This window comes from Ambystoma mexicanum, chromosome 2p (genome assembly GCF_040938575.1).
Source record: "Ambystoma mexicanum isolate Mex_15411 chromosome 2p, UKY_AmexF1_1, whole genome shotgun sequence".
In the NCBI taxonomy this organism is placed as follows: Eukaryota; Metazoa; Chordata; class Amphibia; order Caudata; family Ambystomatidae; genus Ambystoma; species Ambystoma mexicanum.
In genome coordinates this window covers 815,909,426-815,931,009 of record NC_090923.1, presented here as the reverse complement: position 1 = coordinate 815,931,009, position 21,584 = coordinate 815,909,426, and the positions used below count along the sequence as shown (strand labels likewise).

At 44.1% G+C, this 21,584-nt stretch overlaps 1 protein-coding gene across 3 annotated transcripts in view; it reads right to left on the bottom strand.

Annotated features, from left to right (window-relative positions):
* Positions 1–21,584, bottom strand: part of SPTBN4 (spectrin beta, non-erythrocytic 4) — a 1,591,326-nt gene that overhangs the window by 432,173 nt on the left and 1,137,569 nt on the right. For all 3 annotated transcript variants that reach the window (XM_069644494.1, XM_069644495.1, XM_069644496.1), the window contains one exon: positions 4,332–4,422. In XM_069644494.1, coding sequence (XP_069500595.1) covers positions 4,332–4,422 — 91 coding nt within the window. The remainder of the gene's footprint in view (positions 1–4,331; positions 4,423–21,584) is intronic.

Below are 21,584 nucleotides of genomic sequence, written 5' to 3'. Positions count from 1 at the left end.
ATAAGGGACACACATGCAAAGGGACGAGCTACTGCACAACCGGTGGCCACACCCAAAATAAATGACGCAGTCTCTACAGTCAGTGATAATACATCCATCAAGAAGAAGCCGGGCGATAGGAGCCAGAGAAGTGGATGGAAGGATGACAGGAGAGATAGAACAGCCTTCCAAGCAAAGAGAAACAGCCCAAGGCAGGGTAGCCCAAGGATATGCTTTAGGTGTGATAATGCAATCCACTGCACAGACAACTCAGAGAGCCCAGCTCTGAGAAGCATCTGTCAGATTTGTAGAAGGAAAGGTCACCTCGCAAAATGTTGTAGGAGCAGGAAATCTGCCACCAACTGGATTGGTAGTGACTATAGTGAAGAAGAAGGTGAGGAATGCATATCGTTGGTAGCAGATGAAAGTGAAGAACAAGGCCGTGGTGACTGATGGCGGCGGCATGACGCATCTGATGATTGACTCTGGTGCCAATTATACTCTCTTACACCAGAATCAATGGAAAGGTCTGGGAAGTGAGTATATAAATGAAGTTGGCATCAATCCTAGAGCATATGGAACAGCATGAATTGATTTAATTGAATGTTTCTGGGCCAATCTGAAGTTGAAAGATAAAGAGGCCAGAGGTAAAGTGTACGTGACAAAGAAAGGTAATATTGCCTTATTGAGCTGGACACAAAAGAGGAAACTCAGGGTGAGACTGGATCACAATGCAGAAGAGGCTGGCAGCAGAGGTCGAAGTACTGTTCATATACATCTATTTTAAAAAGAAACCATTTCTGGAATGGTTCCATTTTAAAATAAAAGTGTAGGAAGCAGTTGAAACTTGCACTTCAGTGCAGTGCACTGAATACTCCCTTAAAGAGCAGGCGCATTTGTTTGGGGGCTTGAAATGTGCATGGGATGAGGTGTGGCAATGGGGTTTGAGGGGAGCGGGGCAGGCCAGCAGGGAACATAGTTCCACTACTTCTTTTCATGCACTTCAACCACTGGCTGGTAGAAGTGTTTCAAGACAACGCTGGTTGTCTATGCGGCTTTGTACGTAAAATAAAGATGAAGGACAACTGTTTGCCTGTGGTGCAAAAATTGCATAGTATCCCTTTGCCGATGAGGGAAGAAGTCAAACAAGAATTGAGGAAGTTAGAGGATCAAGGAATCATAGAGAGTATAGATGCGTCAGAGTGGGTGGGGCCTTTGGTTGTACGGATGAAGAGTACGGGGAAGTTGAGAATTTGTGTGGACATGAGAGAACTCATTAAGTCCGTAGTTCCAGAAAGACACCCACGAAATCATATTGACCATGGGCCCTGCAAAATATTTCTCTACCTTAAATCCCATCCTCATTGGTGGCTAGATGTTAAGCCACTCTACAATTACCTAAGCATAAAAGATCAGAAATATGGAAACAGGCTTGAGACTGAAGCCAAATGGGCCAGTGTTTGCCATGAACCTGTGAGGTTGGAGTGAGAGACGAGGGCACTCCCTGAGGAATTGACGAATGTTCTACAACTTCCTCAAAAATGTGCAAGCCCAGTGATGTTAGAATCTGGAAGAGGGAATAGAAGGGATGTCCTACAGGGAGCTGAGAGGAAAGCTCTGGCCATCCCTAAGGAGGGCACATGCTGGAATGGGAAGCCATCCACTTGCTCTTTACTCAGACATCAAGGGTGCAGTACATCTGGCTTAAGGTTAGACCTCTGTGTAGCTTTACAAAAAGTGCAACTGAAGCAGCAAACATGAATGTTCTCAGGGGTGTGTCTCAGAGGGGTCATTTAAATGTTGGGGAACACCTACGAAGTTGTTTTAGCTTAATATGTATCCACAAACATTTCCCAATACACTTCGTAAACGTGCATGCACATCTAGCTTACGCCTGAGTGTTCAAGGTGATAGTTGTGAAATAAGCGTGAGAAAGTTAAGCAAGTGCTGTCAGATTGGCAGAAAGTGCGTATGCACGAATGAATTAGGTGCAGCAAAGACGAACAAGCATTTCAATAGTTGGTATTTTCACTTACAAATGGTGTAATGCATGAATTGCGCACCCATCGCAGCAAGTAATGCCATATTTTTGAGCGGACATGTGTTAATCTTTGTGAAGACCATTAATTTCAGTCATGAGTTCAAGCAGGCGTAATTTACGTCTTTTCCCGGGCATGATTCTTTATGAATACCATGACCAGCTGTAACTTACGTCTTTATTTTTAACCAGTCCTAAACGTCTAAAGTTTGAAGGTGGCACTCCTTGAGATTGCACAATAGTCTTTAATCACATCAAGTGTACCTAATTTTCTATGACCGTATTAACTACACACTACTATCAAACAAGCTCTCTCGTCAGGGATTACAAAGGATGTCAATGCTCTTCCCTTTGACATGATATCTTTCTAAGGACGCTTGTCATCATAGTATTAAGATTCCCACCCAGGACTGCATTTGTTGCGTAACAGTAAAAGGAATTGCCATTTTAGGTAATATCAGTGTCAATTAGTCTTTATTAGTTCCTTTACTTACTGCTTTTCCACTATTCCAGAAAATAAATCAATCAGACTAGAATTCCACTTAGTCCTCATAACATTACAGGGCTCATTTTCTATAAATGAGTAATTTGGTGGCGCAACCCCTTACGTTTACGCTCTAATGTAAGCAAGTCCTGCCTCCAAATTATCGTCATTTGCACTGCAGGTGCAAGTGTAAAGGGCAAAAGGCGTCATATACACTTGTACGCCGCCTTTTTCCCTTTTCATCTGCACTCTGCAATGCAAAGTGAGTAAACACTGCCTGGCATGCTGGCATGCCGGCAGCGTTTACTTTTGTTTTGCGAGCATGTCGAGGAGAGTTTCATTTCAATTGTACACCAAGCATGGCAGGGGGTGTATACAATGGATCCCTATGGGGTGCAACTGGTTTATCGGGTTGACCCCATAGGGATCTCTAGCATTTGCGCCGGCATGAACATCCATGCCGGTGCAGATGCTGGAGCATTTGTAAGGCGGAGAGGAAGGGAGTGACAGAAACACAAGTTGCGTTCCACCTATCCTCTCTGCCCTTCAAATGATTGAATATGTGGCAAGGGCGTGATTGAAAGATGTTAAAGCCTTACACAATTACGTTACACCACTATAGAACATGAGCTCCCATGTGTGTTGAAGTTGGCTTAACACAAGCTTAACTGAATTGGATTGGATTGGCCACTATCCACTCTTGGTGCCACTCAAAACCGTCTACAATAATGAAAAGGGAATCGGGAAATTCACATTCAAGTAAAATAATTAGGTTTTTAGTTACAGCACAGAAATGTCTTCCTTACATTTTCTAATGGCATCTGGCATCAGTCTTTTTGCTGGGTTTTTGCCCATACGATTCTTGAACTATCCCTTCCGGGATCTTTCAGCACTCTTCGAAAATGTTACCCTGTCAGGATTTTTACTCTAGCGCTCTGCTCTGTCCATTTCTTACTATAATCGCCTACTTTTCAAGGCACATAAATCAGGGCATGCCTCAAACATTTATCAAAAACCCTTACCAGAATCCTCTAGGTACACACCAAAAACGCTTTGCATAGGGACACATGTAAAATCATCAGCCTAGTGTTCAATGCAGCCAGTTTCCTAATTCTATGTATCGGTATCTGAGAAAACAATAGAATATTTGCACAGCAAATAACTTCCATCTTAATAATGTCTTAATAAAAAGTCAGTAGTTACGACGGGTCAATGGTTTGAGTGCCCACTGCAGAGATCTCAGTGTAACCTGCAGAGGTTCAAATCCTGGCCCGGCCGACTCCACCCAGGACCATTTCCAAGTACTCTTGAGTTGCGTCATAATAGCACCTACTATCAAAGCAGCAAAAGGCAATTCACTTGCAGGTTTGCTCTATATAAATGGTCAATGTTGTTGGAAGTCGAATAGTCTCGCCTTTTAGAAATGTTTAAGCAAATATATCTTTCACCCTAGAAGACAGAACTTAGATAATCAATTCATTAATTTAATACACCAATAGCTAATCTTGCCATATATTGTATTGTAATCACTCATTAATGCTCCTATAATGAAGGGAAACGTTAAAATGTTGAGGGGAAAGCCGAGAAACATCAAAATATTAGCTCAGATACATAAAGATAAACTCACGCTTGCAGAAATGAATTACCACTAAAAGCATAGAAGCCCACTGAGGTCATGACACTGGCAGTTAGGTGTTGCACAAATATCACATAACGGTTAGGTGTTATATAAATATGACGTAACATACACATGCAGTAAAAGGGTGAAGAAGAGTTAATTAACTTGTTTATCTCAAGAATACGGGATATGGCAGGAGGTGCGTACCATACCTCATCGCAGTTCTGTAAGTATTTCTGCAGTGCCAAATGATCTTTCAGTCGCTGCAGCCACTGAAGGGCCAATGCGCAATTCCGTAGGGCCCTAAAAGGAAAACAATATCAGCTTACATCTATACTAATTCCATTAAAGAGGCGGCACCATACAGTTGCAAAAACCACTCTTCCGTTTAAATACATCAATTCAAACTCAGTTTTTATAATTACATTTTCCTATTACAGACATGACATGTACACTCTACTACAATAATGCATATCTCATGTCTTCTAATTTCTTAAATTAATACTACCTCATTAATTTAATGACCATGATTGAAAGGTAGTTTTTTTGTTGTATTTATTATTACTATCATTTATTGCTTCTTACGCGCAACATGCCCCTGGGCCTCATTGCGCGCGGAAATTTATCAACCAGACTAGAATTTATGTTACTTAAGGTATTTAATTAAGCACAAACCTGGCCAAAAGGCATGCTGAGCACAGTTCAAGGAAGAATAGTTCAAACACAATATTTGATACACAACAGTGCAGCAATACATAGTATTATTCACCAAATTCAAATCCATTAAAAATCAGGGCACAATAGACTGCACAATTTACAGATCCACCAGACCTCATTTATCCAGAGAATATAGGAAAAGGGAATGCTAGAAGCCATGTTCTAAAGCCCAAGAGAGAAGGTGCAAGTTGGAGACAAAGGGATAAAGAGATCCAAAACCCTGGAATAACATGAGAAAAAGCCTGGTTATGAGTGCAAGACTTTCTTGCTCAAGGTCAGTCCAGGAAGAGCTAGGATTTGCTTCTTGTTATCCAAGCCCCGGCAGCAATCTTTACCTTTTCAATAAATTAGGAAGGCTGTTGTAGAATATTCGTTATATGTTCCCGATAACCTATTTTAAAGTGAAGCCTGGTTTCATAAGGGAGCAAATGCAGTTTGAAGAGAATGGGGATAAAATGATGAAATATATTACTTTGCCACTGCCACCAATCCAGATGCAGTATGGAAGGCAGAGTCTAAAGGCATTGACAGTGAGAGAGTCCTATCAAGATAGCATGACTCTCCTCAATGTACCCGCACTAAGGCAAAGAAGGTTTTAAATTTCAAAAAAAGGAAATCTGACAGTGGGCTGCATGAGACAATATCATCGAGACAATAATGCCTTCAGACAACCTCTCATTTTGTATTCCATATTACCTTTTACTGCATCCCCATTTAGTTCACTCTCAGTCAAAAGCATTCCTCAAACAGAAGCACCTTCTTCTACAGCCATTATCTGGCAAACCATTCTCCATGCAACAGAGAACGTTCCAGTGACCTCTTCACCTTTTGCGGTTGATAGCATTCCCAAAATAAACATCCCAGGGCTTTCCGTGTCACTCATAATAAAGTCAGTTCTTGGCCCTATAGGTGTGTCCATAACAACGGTGAATCACACTTCTGTGTCCTCTCATCTGGAACAATTACCTTTTTATTATCTTATTGATATTTATAAGACTTAATACATGTCCAGCATGCAAGACATACATACAGCACTAAGACTAAGTCATACACCTGTCCCTCAAACAATTTAGAAATAGGAGATCTTTAAATTGTGAGGGCTTTTTTGATTGATTGATATTTTATTTCTATCGCGCTCGTACACAAGGGCTGTGACTCTGCTCTCAGTTGCACACCACTTTCTCAATTTCCCATGATTCCGTAATCACTTGGTCAGCTCGTAGGTACTCCTAAAACCAGAGTCAGATCACAAAAGATCTGCAAATGAGCTACAGCATTCAAACCAACAAAGGCTCATTGGGGGAAGGTAGAAGAGGCCCAACAATTCAAGATCAACTGGAAAGAAAGGGGAAAGGGCAGGAACAAAGGGAACACCTTGGGGAATCTGTCTCACTGTGAAGGGAAACCTACTATTCCCAGCAAAACTAAGGATAACACACAAAAAAGACCACATTATACCTGGAAGCTGTAATATGCGTGCACCACTGTCCAACTACATTTCAGACTTACATGAAGACTGAAAGTAGCCATAATGTCATACAATCTTGTGATCCTCTTTCAACAGTCTGCAAAGTTCCATCAATGTGTTGAGTATCCCAAAGGAGGTGTTCCTGAGCCGTACTAGTCTGCAGTGCATTAAATATATATATACATACATATATATCAAAACACCAGAAACTGACACCCAAAGGTGCCTGGGTCGCACGTTGTGCAGAACATCTATAAACAGACACAGGCAAGTCTGCTGTGCATATTTTTATTCAGACCATGGTCTGTACAAGAGAAGAAGCACAGCAACACATTTTGTGCCGCTCTGGGCACTTGATCACACTAGCCCACTGTTAATTTTATATATATATATATTACATGCCCCGCGGTAGTGGCCATGTAGTTATGGTAAAGTTGCTAAACCATAGGAAGACCACTTTTCCGGCGTTTTATAACTTTGCTCCCCGTGACAGAATCCTCACCAAACTTTGCATAAAATGTATATGGCCCGCTCTGGAAAGTTTGGTGAGGTTTTGTGCAGGAGGGGACAAGTTATAGGGGTGGGGTCCCAATTATTTTTCTCCATAGACTGAATGGGAAAAAACTTTGCGCATGGCTACAGCCCAAACGGCTGGACGGATTTGCACCAAATGTGCGGCAGGAGCGGGGGCTTGGTTCAGAAAGCGTGATTTTGTGTGTTTGGTGGAAATCCGACAAGTACTTTTGTTGCAAATAACTGAAATGTATGTCTCAAAAAATGTGTGATATCTGGCTCAGCTCCGCGACCCATTTCCCTGTTCGCTCCACAGACAGAAGTCTCATTGGCTTGCAGTACGCGTACTGGCGGCGAACTTTGGACAGGGCCGGTGGTTGGCTGGAGGGAAGCGTGCTGTGCAACAAAGTTTTTGGGAAGCGCTGCCATGGTGGATCAGAGGAGAGTGCGGTGCCGAAAGGGACAGACAAACATAATGTACGGCATGTGGTGGTGGGAAGAGGGGAAGGAAAGGGTGGGGGAGAGAGAAGTGGGTCATCTGAGATGTGTGATTATTAGGTGGATGAAGACTTTGGTGTGCCTGCAGTATTCATTCGTACTTCGCCAATTCGCCGGTCCCTGCACAGGCAACTACCATGTGTGGTGAATGCAGGCAGCCTTCGTTACGGCACAATAGCTTGTGCCGCGACCTCTTACCATGCTGGCTGGTGGTAGCTGAATAGCAGACGGGGAGTGCATAGCAAAACATATATTACGTCATGTGGTGGTGGGAGGAAGGCATGGAAAGGGTGGAGGAGTGAGAAGTGATTCATCTGAGATATATCAATAGGAAGACGAAGATGTTGATGTGCCTGCAGTATCTGTGCATACACCGCCAATTCGCGGGTCTCTGCACAGCGGCCTACCATGTGTGCTGAATGCAGGCAGGCTTCGTTACGGCACAATAGCTGGTGCAGAGACCTATTTCCGTGGTGACTGGTGGGAGCTCAATTGCAGAAGGGGAGTGCATTGCACTTGACATGCATATTGTAACATAGCGTGTACTGCAGTGTGTTGCATGTGGTAAGCCCGTAGCCCATTCGATGCACGGATGGAGGCCTTGCTTCGACAACTATGTGCTGTGGTTGCAATTAGGTTTCACATGGTTGGTTTCTATGTGTGGTTCGTCAACATTGCATACATTGTTCATTCCATGCGTGTGACGCTTCTTAGCACATCCTACAATACTTACTCCATGGCTGCAGCTAATGGAGTGAACAGTGTTGGAATACTGTCAGTATAGAAGAGGGTAGGGTTGAAGTACATCTTCTATGTGCATGGATACTGCAGTGTGTGAAGTGGGTGCAATACTTAAGTAGTTTGTTCATAGAAGTGGATAAGGGTAAACTGCATAGCGCAGAGGGTTGCGTAGTGTCCATTGCACGGAGTGCTGACTACTGTACTGCACTATGAGCTATTGATTTTGTGTACTGAAGAGTGCTGGGAGCAGGGCCACTGTTGGGAAAACATGTTTGGTTTGGTTGGCAGTAACACCATACTATGTGAATGAAAGTGGGTATTGGTGCCGGAGGCTGTGGTATGTTTGTAGATTCTGCTAACTGTTGCATGTTTCCATGCATAGCTGTATTATGGTGCAGAGGTTGGGTAACAGTAGCGGTGGCTGTGGTACGTGTGTGGAGTGTGGTGCTTGGGCACATGTTGACATGCATGGTTGCATTACATTATCGGTGGGTGTGGGCAAGGCCTAGATTATTGGGTGCATGGCCGAAAGTGATGGTGATGGGTGCTCATGTGGATGAATGTGGATGCAAAAATGTGCCAATAATTTACTTAACTTTCTACTAGATGTGCTTTTGAATGACAGGACACTTTCAGGCTGATTTTGTAACGGTACATATGAAGTGTTGTGCAGAACTGACAGTGTTAGATGCTAACGACTTGGATGGCATTGGTGGATGACTGTGTGACTGTTTACCCGTACCAAATGAGGTAGTGGTGGACATAGTGGAAAGGGAAGAAGGACTGCTCCTGCTTCACTGGGGCGTGGCCCTCGCAGTGCTTTGGGAAGCGCACGTGCCACATTGTGCGCTTCTCACCATGCGGTCCAATGGAAATGGGACTGTGGGGATTATCCAATCAGGTACTGATGGTGTGGTCCACTGAAAGGGGTGGTCATACAGTGTTACATTACTCTGTGTAGTGAGGGTGGTTGACATGGCGAAACGCATTGTGTTGATTTTGGGTGATGCGTTTGTGATAGATCTACACAAGTATGCCTTGAAGAGACACTTGATGGCAATTTCGGTTTGGATGGAGTGGATGCATTGTGGAACACTGTCTATGACCGCAGTTTCACCAATATGCATGCACTTTGCAGAGACCTGGCCACTTTTGCGACTATCGATGTTGACGTTGTGCACTACGGTGGTATGCATATGTGTTACGTGGCTTGTTTAGGTTTGTTTCGTTGGCTCAGGAAGTTGCTGAATGCAGTGCAGTGCCTTTTTCCCACTGCCCATGTGCTTTTCTCATCCATAACACCAAGAAGATTATGAGACAATGCTAATGTAAGTTGTTCTGAGCCAGACGCTGGGAGGTGTCTTATCAACAGAAGCCTGTCTGATTGTTTGTCCGCTCGTGAGAATGACCTCATTAGCTGTGGAAATGCAGAGTTTTTCCATGCAAATGGCATTTTGTTGTCGCCCATTGGCAATGCTATTTTCTTTGCCAATCTACAGGATGCTTTGAAGAGTTTACTGTAGCAATCTGACCACAAGAACACACAAAATCAAATAAAAACCGAAAAAGGTGTTTCACTAGAAGCACCTAATAAAAAAGAAAAGGCTCCTTTCAGAGCTGCCCTTAAAAACGAACTCCCCTAACCTGGTTGCAATGTATTCCCCCATGCCCGTACGCAGAACGAAATCCACATCTGGGGATTTTGAGCATGGTCATGGAACTGGGACTGTGCAGGCTGATGTATTGTGTAGTACCGTTTCTGGGTGTGGTATCTACGCAGAGGACCGGTGTACAAAACTGATACTGTTACATGGAGAACTCTTCAATGTGATTGGTGGATGCATGTGGAACATTCTAACAGTACCTAATGACGGTGCGCTGGAAAGAAGGAAGAGGAAAGGGAAGAAGGAATGTTTCTGCTTTATTGGGGCACGGCCCTCTCCGTACTTGGGGAAACGCACGTGCCACACACTACCGTTTTCAGTATGCTACCCATGGGAATGGGACAGTGTGGACTATAGGAAATGAGGGTGTGTTTTACAAGAAGTGCCGTTAATACTTTTCTCCATTACTATGTATAGTGAGCCGGGCTGACATGGTTGCCATTACTTGCAAAGGCAGTGTAGCAGAGCACATGCGGTCCGACATCAATTACAGGGCAAACCTATGTGGCCTGCTACTGTGCTCTGAAAAGTTACAAACGCATTGCAGAGCAGCTCCGGGGTGAAGCCTTTTGTAGCGCTGCTGCGGAGAACTTGCACAGGAAAGAAAACAGGCCTACATTGTTTTAAAACATACATTCATGTGCAACGGCACATTCTGGTGTACTTGCAAGCGGGTACTTTCCGAAAAACACTCGGTACATTGCACAACACTGTACTTTTCCAATGTCCGAGGCACCGGATTGTGTCCCCGAAATAAGGGCCCACATGCAGCGTGGGTGCCGTCGCATGGTGACGTCGCTACGGTTCTCCCATTGGAACGGCTCTCCGCAGGACACATATTGGGAGGAATACATTGTGCGCATAAGCATGAGTGTCCAATGCACACCGTTGCCACTTGTCTACTGAATAATAGTGCGACACACGTGCGTGACCATTCTGGAAGATGCTGGTTGTTTACAGGAAATAGCAGGTGGGATGTTTATCTGTACAGCTACCTGTAGGATGTGGGTGGGTGCCTCAAGCTAATTAAAGTTTGTTCACATATGCTGCACAGTGGCGGTGTTACCAGGACACACGGGAACACATACACATGCGTCTACTTGCACAACGAACAAACGTCCACTCCCACACGTAATTATAGGTGGTGCACAACATGCGGACATGTGGATCGTGCTGGCGTGGTACAGTGGCCTCAATTTTCATTGCGGATAGGCCGGGCAGGTTGGGTGTCTGTTGGACACCTGCCTTAACCTTAATTGCGGTCATTCCTACGAGGACTGGGTGCTGCAGAGTCATAACGGCATTTAAAAAAAAACAATACCACATATACACTCAGCAACAATTTAAATATCAACGTTTACTTGCACACATTCATACACACCATTAGGAAAGGGAAGGGGTAGCAGAAGTGTATACTTATTGTGAGCATTTGTGGATTTCCACAAGCTGGTCGTGAGTGGAGGAAGAGATTGAGGTATCACCGTACCGTCTCCCATCACACAGATTTTGAGGGGATGGTGGGCGGTGACATGGGGAAGCGGTAGTTTGTAGACCTACTCTATCTTACTTTGCAATTCATGTACATGCTGCTGTTTGCATATGTTCCCTGTGTTTGCTGAATGGTACCACTATGTAAGACAGCCCCTGCCTTTCTGAGCAGGTTGGATGTCATCCCTTGTCTGTGACCAGATGCACACTCCGAGACTGATGTGCGCATTAACATGGTGCCCACAGGTTCAGTATGTTGTACAGTACATCTTCAAAAAGTAAGGGTATCCTGCTAGAAACCTATGCAATTCACTGAAAAAACGTTGCTGAAGGAACATTATGCTTAAGTTGCACTATTAAAAACCTATGCAATTCACTCACATAAAGCATTGTTAAAGGGACGTTATGGGTAAATTGCACTTCTACAAAGCTATGCAATTCACTGACAAAAACGTTGTTAAAGGGACGATATGTTTCAGTTGGTTTAAGAAAAACCTATCAAATTCAGTGCAACAAGTACTTGAAAGGAACATTACACTTACTTTGCACTAATAACAACCTATCCATCTTATGGTTACAAGTAACACCCAAAAAAAACATAGCCTAAGCAACCATAACTCGTGCCACCACAGTGCACTGCTAAGACTTACAACCAGGACATCACAGATGACATCACAAATGTCAATGATGACATCACTGATGACATCACATATCTGGCACACTTGTTTTTGTTCAGTGAAATAACTAGGCCAAACCCTAAGGAAAGTACTTGAAGAACATACAACAAGGTTAACGTCTAGATATATAGCACCTTTTCAATTTTAATATTCTGACTGTCAGTGAACAAAAACACCTGGCCTAGATATATCCGTGAACAAAAACAAGTGGCTTAGATATGTGATGTCATCAGTGATGTCACACATTACATTTATGATGTAATCTTTGATGTCCTAGGTGTTAGTCTTAACAGTGCACCGTGGTGGCGCAAGTTATTGTTGCTTAGTTTACCATAACTGGTGAATTTCTGGAGGTTTTCGGTTTTACTTTTAACCATAACGTCCCTTTAACAACGTTTTTTAAATGAATTTCATAGGTTTTTATTAGTGAAACTTAACCATAACATCCCTTTAACAAAGTTTTCTTACTGAATATATATCTATATATATATATACATGAACTATATATCAACCAACAGCAGGCTATGTAAAGGTGTATAGAAATATATTATATATATATATATATATATATATATATATATATATATATATATATGTATATATATGTATATATATATATATATTAACAGTACTGGAAGGAAGGGGCACACTTTGGTTCCCTGCACAATTCACCTACTCAGCCACTAGTGTTCTCCTCCTGCCGGTTTCAGTGTTCTATCGGAGGAGAACATCGGTAGCTGTGGAGGTGAATTGTGCAGGAAACCAGAGTGTGCCCCTTTAATCCAGTGCTGTTTATATACACAAACTTACACATTGTGTATGTATGTATAATACAAGACAGCCAGCAATACCTGGATAAAAGATTGTAAATCATTTTCCTATTACAGGCTAGTTGTGACATCACTGCTGACCTGTAATAAGAAAATGACATTACTACTGCTTTGTAATTAGTTATTATGCCTCTGATGTACCATGATCATGCCTAGAAACACATATGTAGAGGCGTGTTATAAATGATATCATATCATGCCTGTTGCGTAAAACAGCACAGAGCAGTATTCCAGCTGTCACTGTAGCACTTAAAGCTCTGAGAAGGTTTTCAAATTCTGTTCTTGTAAAATCGCTTCCTATGACACTTTATAAGCATTAACTGATAAGGAACTATTTCTGGTAGTATGTTTATGTTGTGCACTGCTGGAGTTTGTCAGCTGGGAGACTGAATCTGCATGTTATTGGTGATTTTAAAGCACAAAAGGAAAACTATTATCGTGTCTGGAACACATTAGAAGCTGCCTATTTTTAGTTTTTTAGTAATCCTAACATATTCTATACCGATTATATATATTATCAAGTGGAATATCTCTTGCATTGCAATAAGCAAGAGGCCAGGGACACAAGGAGATGACTGTGTATGGCCATGTATTATAAGGAATAAAATATAAGTACCAGTAAAGAATGTTGAAAGTCATCTCGGAGTTCTGAGACCACATACGGCCGCAAGGCTGATGGTAAATGCACTCTTCAGTGACTTGCAATATCCCTATAACGTTTGGTGGGGGGTACTTTAACCCTTTCATATTTCATGTTTCAGGCCATACTTGCCCCTCAGATCATCAAACTCGCTGAGCCGCCCATAAGCAATGAAGTCCTCCTGCATAACACGACCAGCCCTATCTTCCTCTTCACGGTCAGCCCTATACCAGCCATCTCTTCCTCTTCACGGTCAGCCCTATACCAGCAATCTCTTCCTCTTCGAGCCAGTGTCTTCTTCAGTGCCATGTTTGCAAATATTGTCTACCTTTGGGACGCACCAAATCAATAACGGGATTCCTATACTCAAGCTACGCCACACTTGGTTCAGTTTTGGAAATTATCCCAGGGCAGCCCGTCCTCCTCCTAACAGAGGGGTGCACAAATACAGTCCTCGAGGGCTACAAACAAGTCAAGATCTCAGGATATCCGCCATGAATATAGAAGAGCAATGCACACGCACCTAGTAACTCGTTTATCCTAAACGCCGGATTGGTTATAGGCATAGACGGGGGCGGGATGTACCCTGTCCTCTGAGTATATTATCATAGGGGACATGGCTGGTCAAATTCTAAACCGAAATTGAATGTTATGACAGGAGTTATTAGGAAACCGAGCTATAGGTGATATCTCTTCTGGTAATTTGACTACACAATATGCAAAGCTTTGCAATTTCTCATTACATATCATGTAAAGCTTAGTTGTGAGAGGTGTATATTTTAGATATTTTAGATATTTTAGATACACATACACGCATACACATACACTGGGCCTCAATGGGAATTCGGCAGTAACCCGCCGGTGCTACTGGCTGATATCCTGGTGCCACTGGGACATTACAATTCCCGGCGGGCCGGGATGTCACTCGGCGGAAAGTGTAAGTCCCCATTCCCGGAAGCACCGGCACCATTGCTAACGGTGCCGGTGCTTCCGTCAAAACCATGCCTGCAGGGACCGGTGCTCCTGGCTGGTGAGACCTGCCGGGAGCAACGGCCCCTGCAGGCATACTCATAGTATGGCGGTCCGGAAAGGAAGCCGGTATGTTGCTACCGGCACCCTTATTTCCCTACCGCCATGCTTATAATGAAGCCCACTGTCTCTTGCTGAGTGTAAACTAGTAGGTGGCTGAACTGTGAGGGGTGTCTCTGTTTATTAAAGCTATGCTGTGCCTTGGTTGTGTGCACATCCGTGCACATCATGTATAACAACGAGATGCATGTCTGCATCAAGCAACGACTAAGAGCAAGTCAATATCACCCGCGTGTAGCCCAGCAAGACGTTTGAAGGCATCACAAATTAGCTCATGTCAAGTACAAGATGCTAAACTAATCCTGAACATCCCATTGCATTCTGGTATTTGTAAACCTGGTTTTATAATCTCTGACAATACAACGTCAAATACCGTTCAAGAATATTCAATGAACTGAGCTTAAAGTCATGACCTGAACATCTCAGTCCCTGCAGGGGACAACTCGAGAGATTTGTTTTTGAATATTATTAAAAGGTAGTGGAAACAAAGCAGGAATTGGTTAATCCCTTGACCTGTAGCCTTTCATCCACACTAGTGATTGTTAACAGGACTAAAAAGGGAGTGAAAAAAGGTGGCATGAAGTTATACGGAACAGTTCATTGTCTGCCTACATGGAGACCCAAACACTCACAAGTGAAAATGGTCCAAAAGGGAGGGGGGGGGGAGACACAAATGATACTGACAATACAATCCATTCCCTGTGCAACCCTGCCCTCTGACACACACATTAAAAGCTCCACCTGACAATATCCTGCAGTGCAATGATGTAGCATGACAGGAAGGCATTAACCAAAATGAACTAAGACATCCATTAAGAGTGAACTACAGGTACCACAATGCATAGGGAAACCATATCTACACAGGCACCAGCACAGTTTCTACACAGGCACCAGCACAGTTTATCAGTACACAATGACAGCACAACAGTGACAAGCAGTGATGGCATGTACGCTGCAAACCATGAATGTGATTTCCCAAGAACAAGAATTCTAACACAACGTGCACAATTTAACTAGTATGCTCCTCAGAGCACATGCATGAGAGACGAGCGCAGGCATTCCACAGGCAACATGTGCATTACAAATCCAGTTACAGTATATGACTGATACATCTGGTAGTTTAGTGATGTGTGATAGGCTGATTCCCCAAGTGGCATTGCCCATTTCCCCGTAGTACATGAGACATCAAATAATGTAGGTATGGAAAACTATGGTGATTCCAAATGTCACACTTGCTAATATTTCTGTAACCACACTTATGCCCATTGCCTTTGCAGGTTACTCTGGATAACCACAACTGCCATGGCTGGGATTTGTCCTAGGCCCCCGATGTATAACCCAGACATGGTGGGAAAAATAGTAGTGGTGTATGCCATGCTGCACAACATGCGCATCAGGCGACTTGTACCCCCCCCCCCCGGATGTGGCCATCGCTCACCCAGAGGATGATGACACACATGCCAGGGACCACTAGCCACCGCAGTGAGTGTGAAAAAGGCAGCAACTGATGTTTTGTGAACCAAGAACTAATTGACCGTTGCTTTAAGCACATTTGATTGCACATACCTCACTTATTTATATATAGCTACATATTCAATTTGTCACACACACTCACAAATCACTGTCCTCATATCTGTTCAAGAGTATACAAGATTTATTTTGTATAGATATAAACACCCATGCCCTCTCACCTCTCTCAATCCCCAACACCATTGCCCTCCCACCTCTCTCAATCCCCAACACCATTGCCCTCCCACCTCCCTCAATCCCCAACACCATTGCCCTCCCACCTCTCTCAATCCCCAACACCATTGCCCTCCCACCTCCCTCAATCCCCAACACCATTGCCCTCCCACCTATCTCAATCCCCAACACCATTGCCCTCCCACCTCCCTCAATCCCCAACACCCATGCCCCCCCCTTCCCTCAATCCCCAACACCCAGGCCCACCGACCTCCCTCAATCCCCAACACCATTGCCCTCCCACCTCCCTCAATCCCCAACACCCATGCCCTCCCCCTTCCCTCAATCCCCAACACCCAGGCCCTCCAACCTCCCTCAATCCCCAACACCCATGCCCTCCTACCTCCCTCAATACCCAACAGCCATGCTCACTCACCTCCCTGTTCAATCCTTCAACACCCATGCCCTCCCACTTCCCTCAATCCCCAACACCCAGGCCCTCCGACCTCCCTCAATCCCCAACACCCATGCCCTACAACCTCCCTCAATCCCCAACAGCCATGCTCTCTCACCTCCCTCAATCCCTCAACACCCATACCCTCCCATCTACATTGTGACCAGTTAGAATGCCAAGTCTATTGCAGTCTAATTTCTGTGCCTTCTTGGACATGGCAGCATGTTCTGTCGGTGTGCGTGCCACATTCCTTAGAGGGCATGAATGGGGGCTGCCAGTGAGCTCTCTGTGGGGGTGACAGAGGTCGAAGTCTCCGACCCCTGGCCAGGCATATGCTGTAGAGTGATAAGCAGGGTTCTCTGACATTTTTTGCCACTGTGAGCCCCCTGACCCACTACGGTATACCTACAAAATATCCCCACCAAAAATATCATTGTACATATAGCCGTTTGTCTTGCCATAGGCGATATTTTTGGGGGGGATATTTTGTGGGAGCGAGGGTTGTGGTGGTGTCCCCCACACATTTTAAAATAATGCGGGGATGTCCCCCGCAGAGTCCATGAGTCAATATCACTGCAAATATATGGCAAAATGGTTGTACCACGATATTTTTGTGGATATATTAACACATGTAACCCCCACTACAGTGTTAGCTGCAGTTGCCGCAAAGAGATGGCCCTTGCGATTCTGCTGGATGAGCCCTGCACTGAATCCCTGATCACCTGTAGGTGTTGGAGATGAAGCTCAGCTATGTTCTCTACCTGCTCCTGGTGTTGTTCAATTGTTTTGAGCCTCCTCAATATGGCTTCCTGGGAATGCTGTGGCACACTCTCAGCGGTGTGTACAGGGCTGGGTCTATCGCTAGGGGACATGTCCCCCTTACCACCAACATCCACTGGCCCAATGCCATCTTCATCGTTCCCTGTGTCAGAGTTTCCGATGCTGGTGGAATTGGATTCATGACGAAGGGGACTCAGCAGCCATGTGAGTGGTTGCCTGTGTCACCTCATGGGTGGCTGTGGTGGTATGGCAGTGTTCATGTGTCTACACAGGACAGGCAGAGTAGTGGCCTTGGCAACAGGTGGGGGTGCAGCTTCAACAGCTCTGCTGGCAGTACTGGGGGCAGGTGGTGGGCCTGAAGTGGCATCATCAACACTGTCAGTGGGGTCCGTAGCCACACTTGGTGGGATGGTGGCAGTGTGGCTGTTTAGTGAATCAGGCATGCTGCTCCTGCTTGTGTGGCAGAGTTAATTTTCCCCCAGCTGTCTTTCTGCATGTGCCTTGGTTGTGGGGCACACATGTGGATACAGACGTGCTTGCACCTGTAGGTGTGCCCTGTGACGTACTTGGGACAGATTTGTCTCCCTGGGTGGACTGTGAAACTGTTGGGTGATGAATGATACACCATCAATCATCATGCATACTTGTATATGGCATTACAAGACACGTGTGCAATATGATGGATGCTGACCGAGGAACATGCGGTTTTTGTGTGTTAATGTACTGGTAGATGTGTAGCATATTATTTCAGCGTATGGCCTCTGACGCACACACACCTTGCAGGATATGAGGGCTGTTTTTTGTGTGATAAGGTGTAAGGTGTGAAGTCTCATCTGTGGATTGCCCAGTGGGGTCAGCAGGGGACATGAGCTGGGTAAGCCATCGGTTAGCATTCGCTGATCCTGCCAGGTTGTACTAGGGTGAGGTGATTTGGGGACTTTCCACACCATGTATGCACGTCCTCATTTGCAGGTGGCTTGATCACATGGCATGTGTCGGGCCATTCATTGGAGTTGGTGTTTCCTATGTGGTTTGATTTGCTTTTGGGTGTTTCAGTGATGGATGTGGGCACAGGGGGGTTTCTTTTGGCACATGGCCTGCCTTGATGAGTGTGTCTAAGGACTCCACAGGCTCACATGTCCATATATGATATGGCCTACAGAAAGAATAACTATCCCTTCCCAGAGTCATTCTCTTTTCCTAGGTGGTGCGGATGCGCCGCCTATCTAGGTAAAGGGGATCGTTAAGAGGCTTGCCCCAGTCTAAATCACCACTTTCGTTAAACTTGTTTAGTTCTATAAATTAACTTCACCCTATCTGCGAGTCTTGTTGTTCTATCAAAGGATCAGCAGTTTTTCTATTAGTCCAAACATCTCTAAAAACCCAACACTGGGGAAGTGTTTCTTTAGTTTTATTCCTCCCCCTTATATGTGTCTTATAAAAATGCAGAAACCTCTGCAATAATAAAATCTATAATTTCTTTTTGTACCCCTGGCATTCCCTTCTTATTGGAATGTCCTGGGGGTTCAGGGTATCACCCTGAAGTCCCGTGGTCTACCGGTTTCAGTGGATTATGTATCAATGTAGCCGCTTTGTTCAGGACCAAACACCTACAGTTGCTCTAAATTTCTAAAAAAACGCAAGGGCATTTGGTTTTCTTCCATTTAGGCTGGAATATATTTCCTCTCTTCTGAGTCTGACCTCTAATGGGAGACATAAATTATAATAGATATGTCACTATGTCTGTCCCCTATGTGGTTCTCATCATGACAGTTCTTTTAGTGTTACAGTCTTTACCCACCATCAGGATTCCAATGGTTTTCATCCAGGGAGCCCGTACCTTCACTCGGCCGGTGTAGCCCTGCAACGAGAATGCCACAAGGGGAAATATCCTCAATATACGCAGTTTCACACCATACCTTTTTGGACAATCTTTACCTGGCCTATTTGGCTGTCATATGTAAAGTTTCTTACACATCCCATGCTTGTGAATAACTCAACACGTCATGCCTTTGACGATTTTACATTTAAAATTCTGTAATTTCTATAGGAACAATGCCCCCCATAATCAGTGTTGCATTTCAGTTATCCAATCTTATTGCACTTCTTGATCTCTTCTGCATATCATCATTCAGCTTGTGTTGTTACACATATATCTGTACACCCATATGTCTTGATAATGGCTATCATAGCCCCCGTGTTTCTTTAAAGTTCCATGGTTTACAGTTATTTCAGTCTGTGCATTTCCTCTGATGCAGAGGAGATCCTCTGTCTATGCTCTTTCGTTTCTCAAAATATTCGTTGACACATACATAATATATTGTATTAAACATACATTTCTTTGTGGCAGCTTTTGTATAAAAGAAACAAATGGAATCTTTTAAAATGTCCATGTTTTTTGTGTGATACTACATGGAGCATTAGGTGGAGGTTGCAGCTCTTAAACCCCGCCCCCCACCCCTCCAAGTGTGTTTTGTTATTCTATATATGATATGGTACACAACTATTTTTAGTCATGTGGACATGGTGTCCCACCTTCCATTGCACATGTATGTTGTTGTTGTGTCATTGGTCACAGTGGCATTTGGTAGGTCACTGGCCTAAGGATTGTGCCCAACTGATTAGACAGGCAAACATGTATAGGCTAGTGAGTCAGGCCATGAATTGTCTTTGGAGAGGTGACCTTTATACTCACCAGCATTAGGTTGACTGTTTGCTTCCACTTCGGCTCCTCGTATGCCATCAATGCCTTCCATGTGGATGACGTTGCTAGCCTTTTCCTCCCATGGAGTGAACATGAGGGGCTCCACGGTGTTACCTCCTATAGGAGCTGTCTCCCAGTGGTGGATGAACATTGGGATATGGACTCTGGCCTTGAGGTCATTCCACCACTTCTGGCAGTCCTCGTTGTAGCGGGGTACGGTGCCAACTGCTACCACCTTGTCCCTTATATCAGACCAGACGGCTTTTTTCTCTGGCAAGAGGTTTTCCGTTGCCTTGCCCCAAACAGCTCCTCTGCATGGCTCACAACTTCATCAGGACAGCCCTGCAGCTCTGTTTTGCTGAACATAAGGTGGTCTTTCGCACCTGCTCCTGCTCCTTCACCAACTCCTAATATTCTCTTGCCACCTCTCCCCTTTTCTTTTCATCATCTCCTACTTGTCCAGTTGGTTCCCACCTGCATCTAATTTTCTCTTAAATGCCACCTTTACTTTTGTAATTGGTGAAGGGTTGCAATTGGTCTGTTTGAAATCAGTGCTAGGTTTCTGCTCACAGTGGGGTCTCCATCCCATCTTCATGTAGTTCCACAGAGTCGATACCAGGGCACCATGCCATCTTTGTTTTGATTTTCAAACACATGCGTGGTTGGTCCCACAGTGCAGAGTTAGGTGCTTAGGAGTTTATGTGTTGCAACACTCCCTCACAGCTATTCCCACCAGCGGGGCTCGTGAATTTCAGTCAGGGGAATGTTCGGTCGTGTGTTCTCTCCCCAAAGGGTATGTTTTCTAGCAGTAGAATTGCTTTGCTCTCCCCACTGCCTCAGCATTTTCTTTTATTTCCTAGTGTTTCTTAAAGGAGACATGCATGCTGTTGGGACTCTGTAAGAAGTCACTTGAATGGTCCTAGATATGGGTGGCAAGGACTTCAGGATCGTCCCTACACTGCTCTGGGTCCCATATCAATCAGCACACTGACGGTACCAGGCTTGTCACCCAACCCTCTATCCTTAGGGCTAAGTAGGGTACATCATTGCAATATCTGTTTTAAGGTAAGAAATTGGTTGTTAGGGTGACAATAAAAATGGTGAAGGCATCAATTAAACTAGGCATTAATTAATCTACAGACTTGTTTAAAATACTTAGCAGGTCTACAGTCTTGAAAGGACTACAGCCCGATAGGATTTATATGTTACAATACCCCGACTTGCTTTCAAGCAGGAACTGTTTAATTTTTTGAAAATGAGTTAAAAACCTGTCAGATTGCTGGTTTTAGTGTTCCTTTTTTCTTTCTTCCTGATTGTGTTCTTGATTATTTCAATTTAACCAATTTTTCCTTACCTGTGATTTGTCAGTTCTAAGGATCCAAATTTTGTTAATATATATGTATCTTTTGTCTGTACATACCCTCAACAAATCTTGTGTATGATTTTTGAACAATTTCATATGTTTTTTTAATGGTTTTCTTCTTTCGAATCTAAATATATTAAAACCTCAACTCAATCT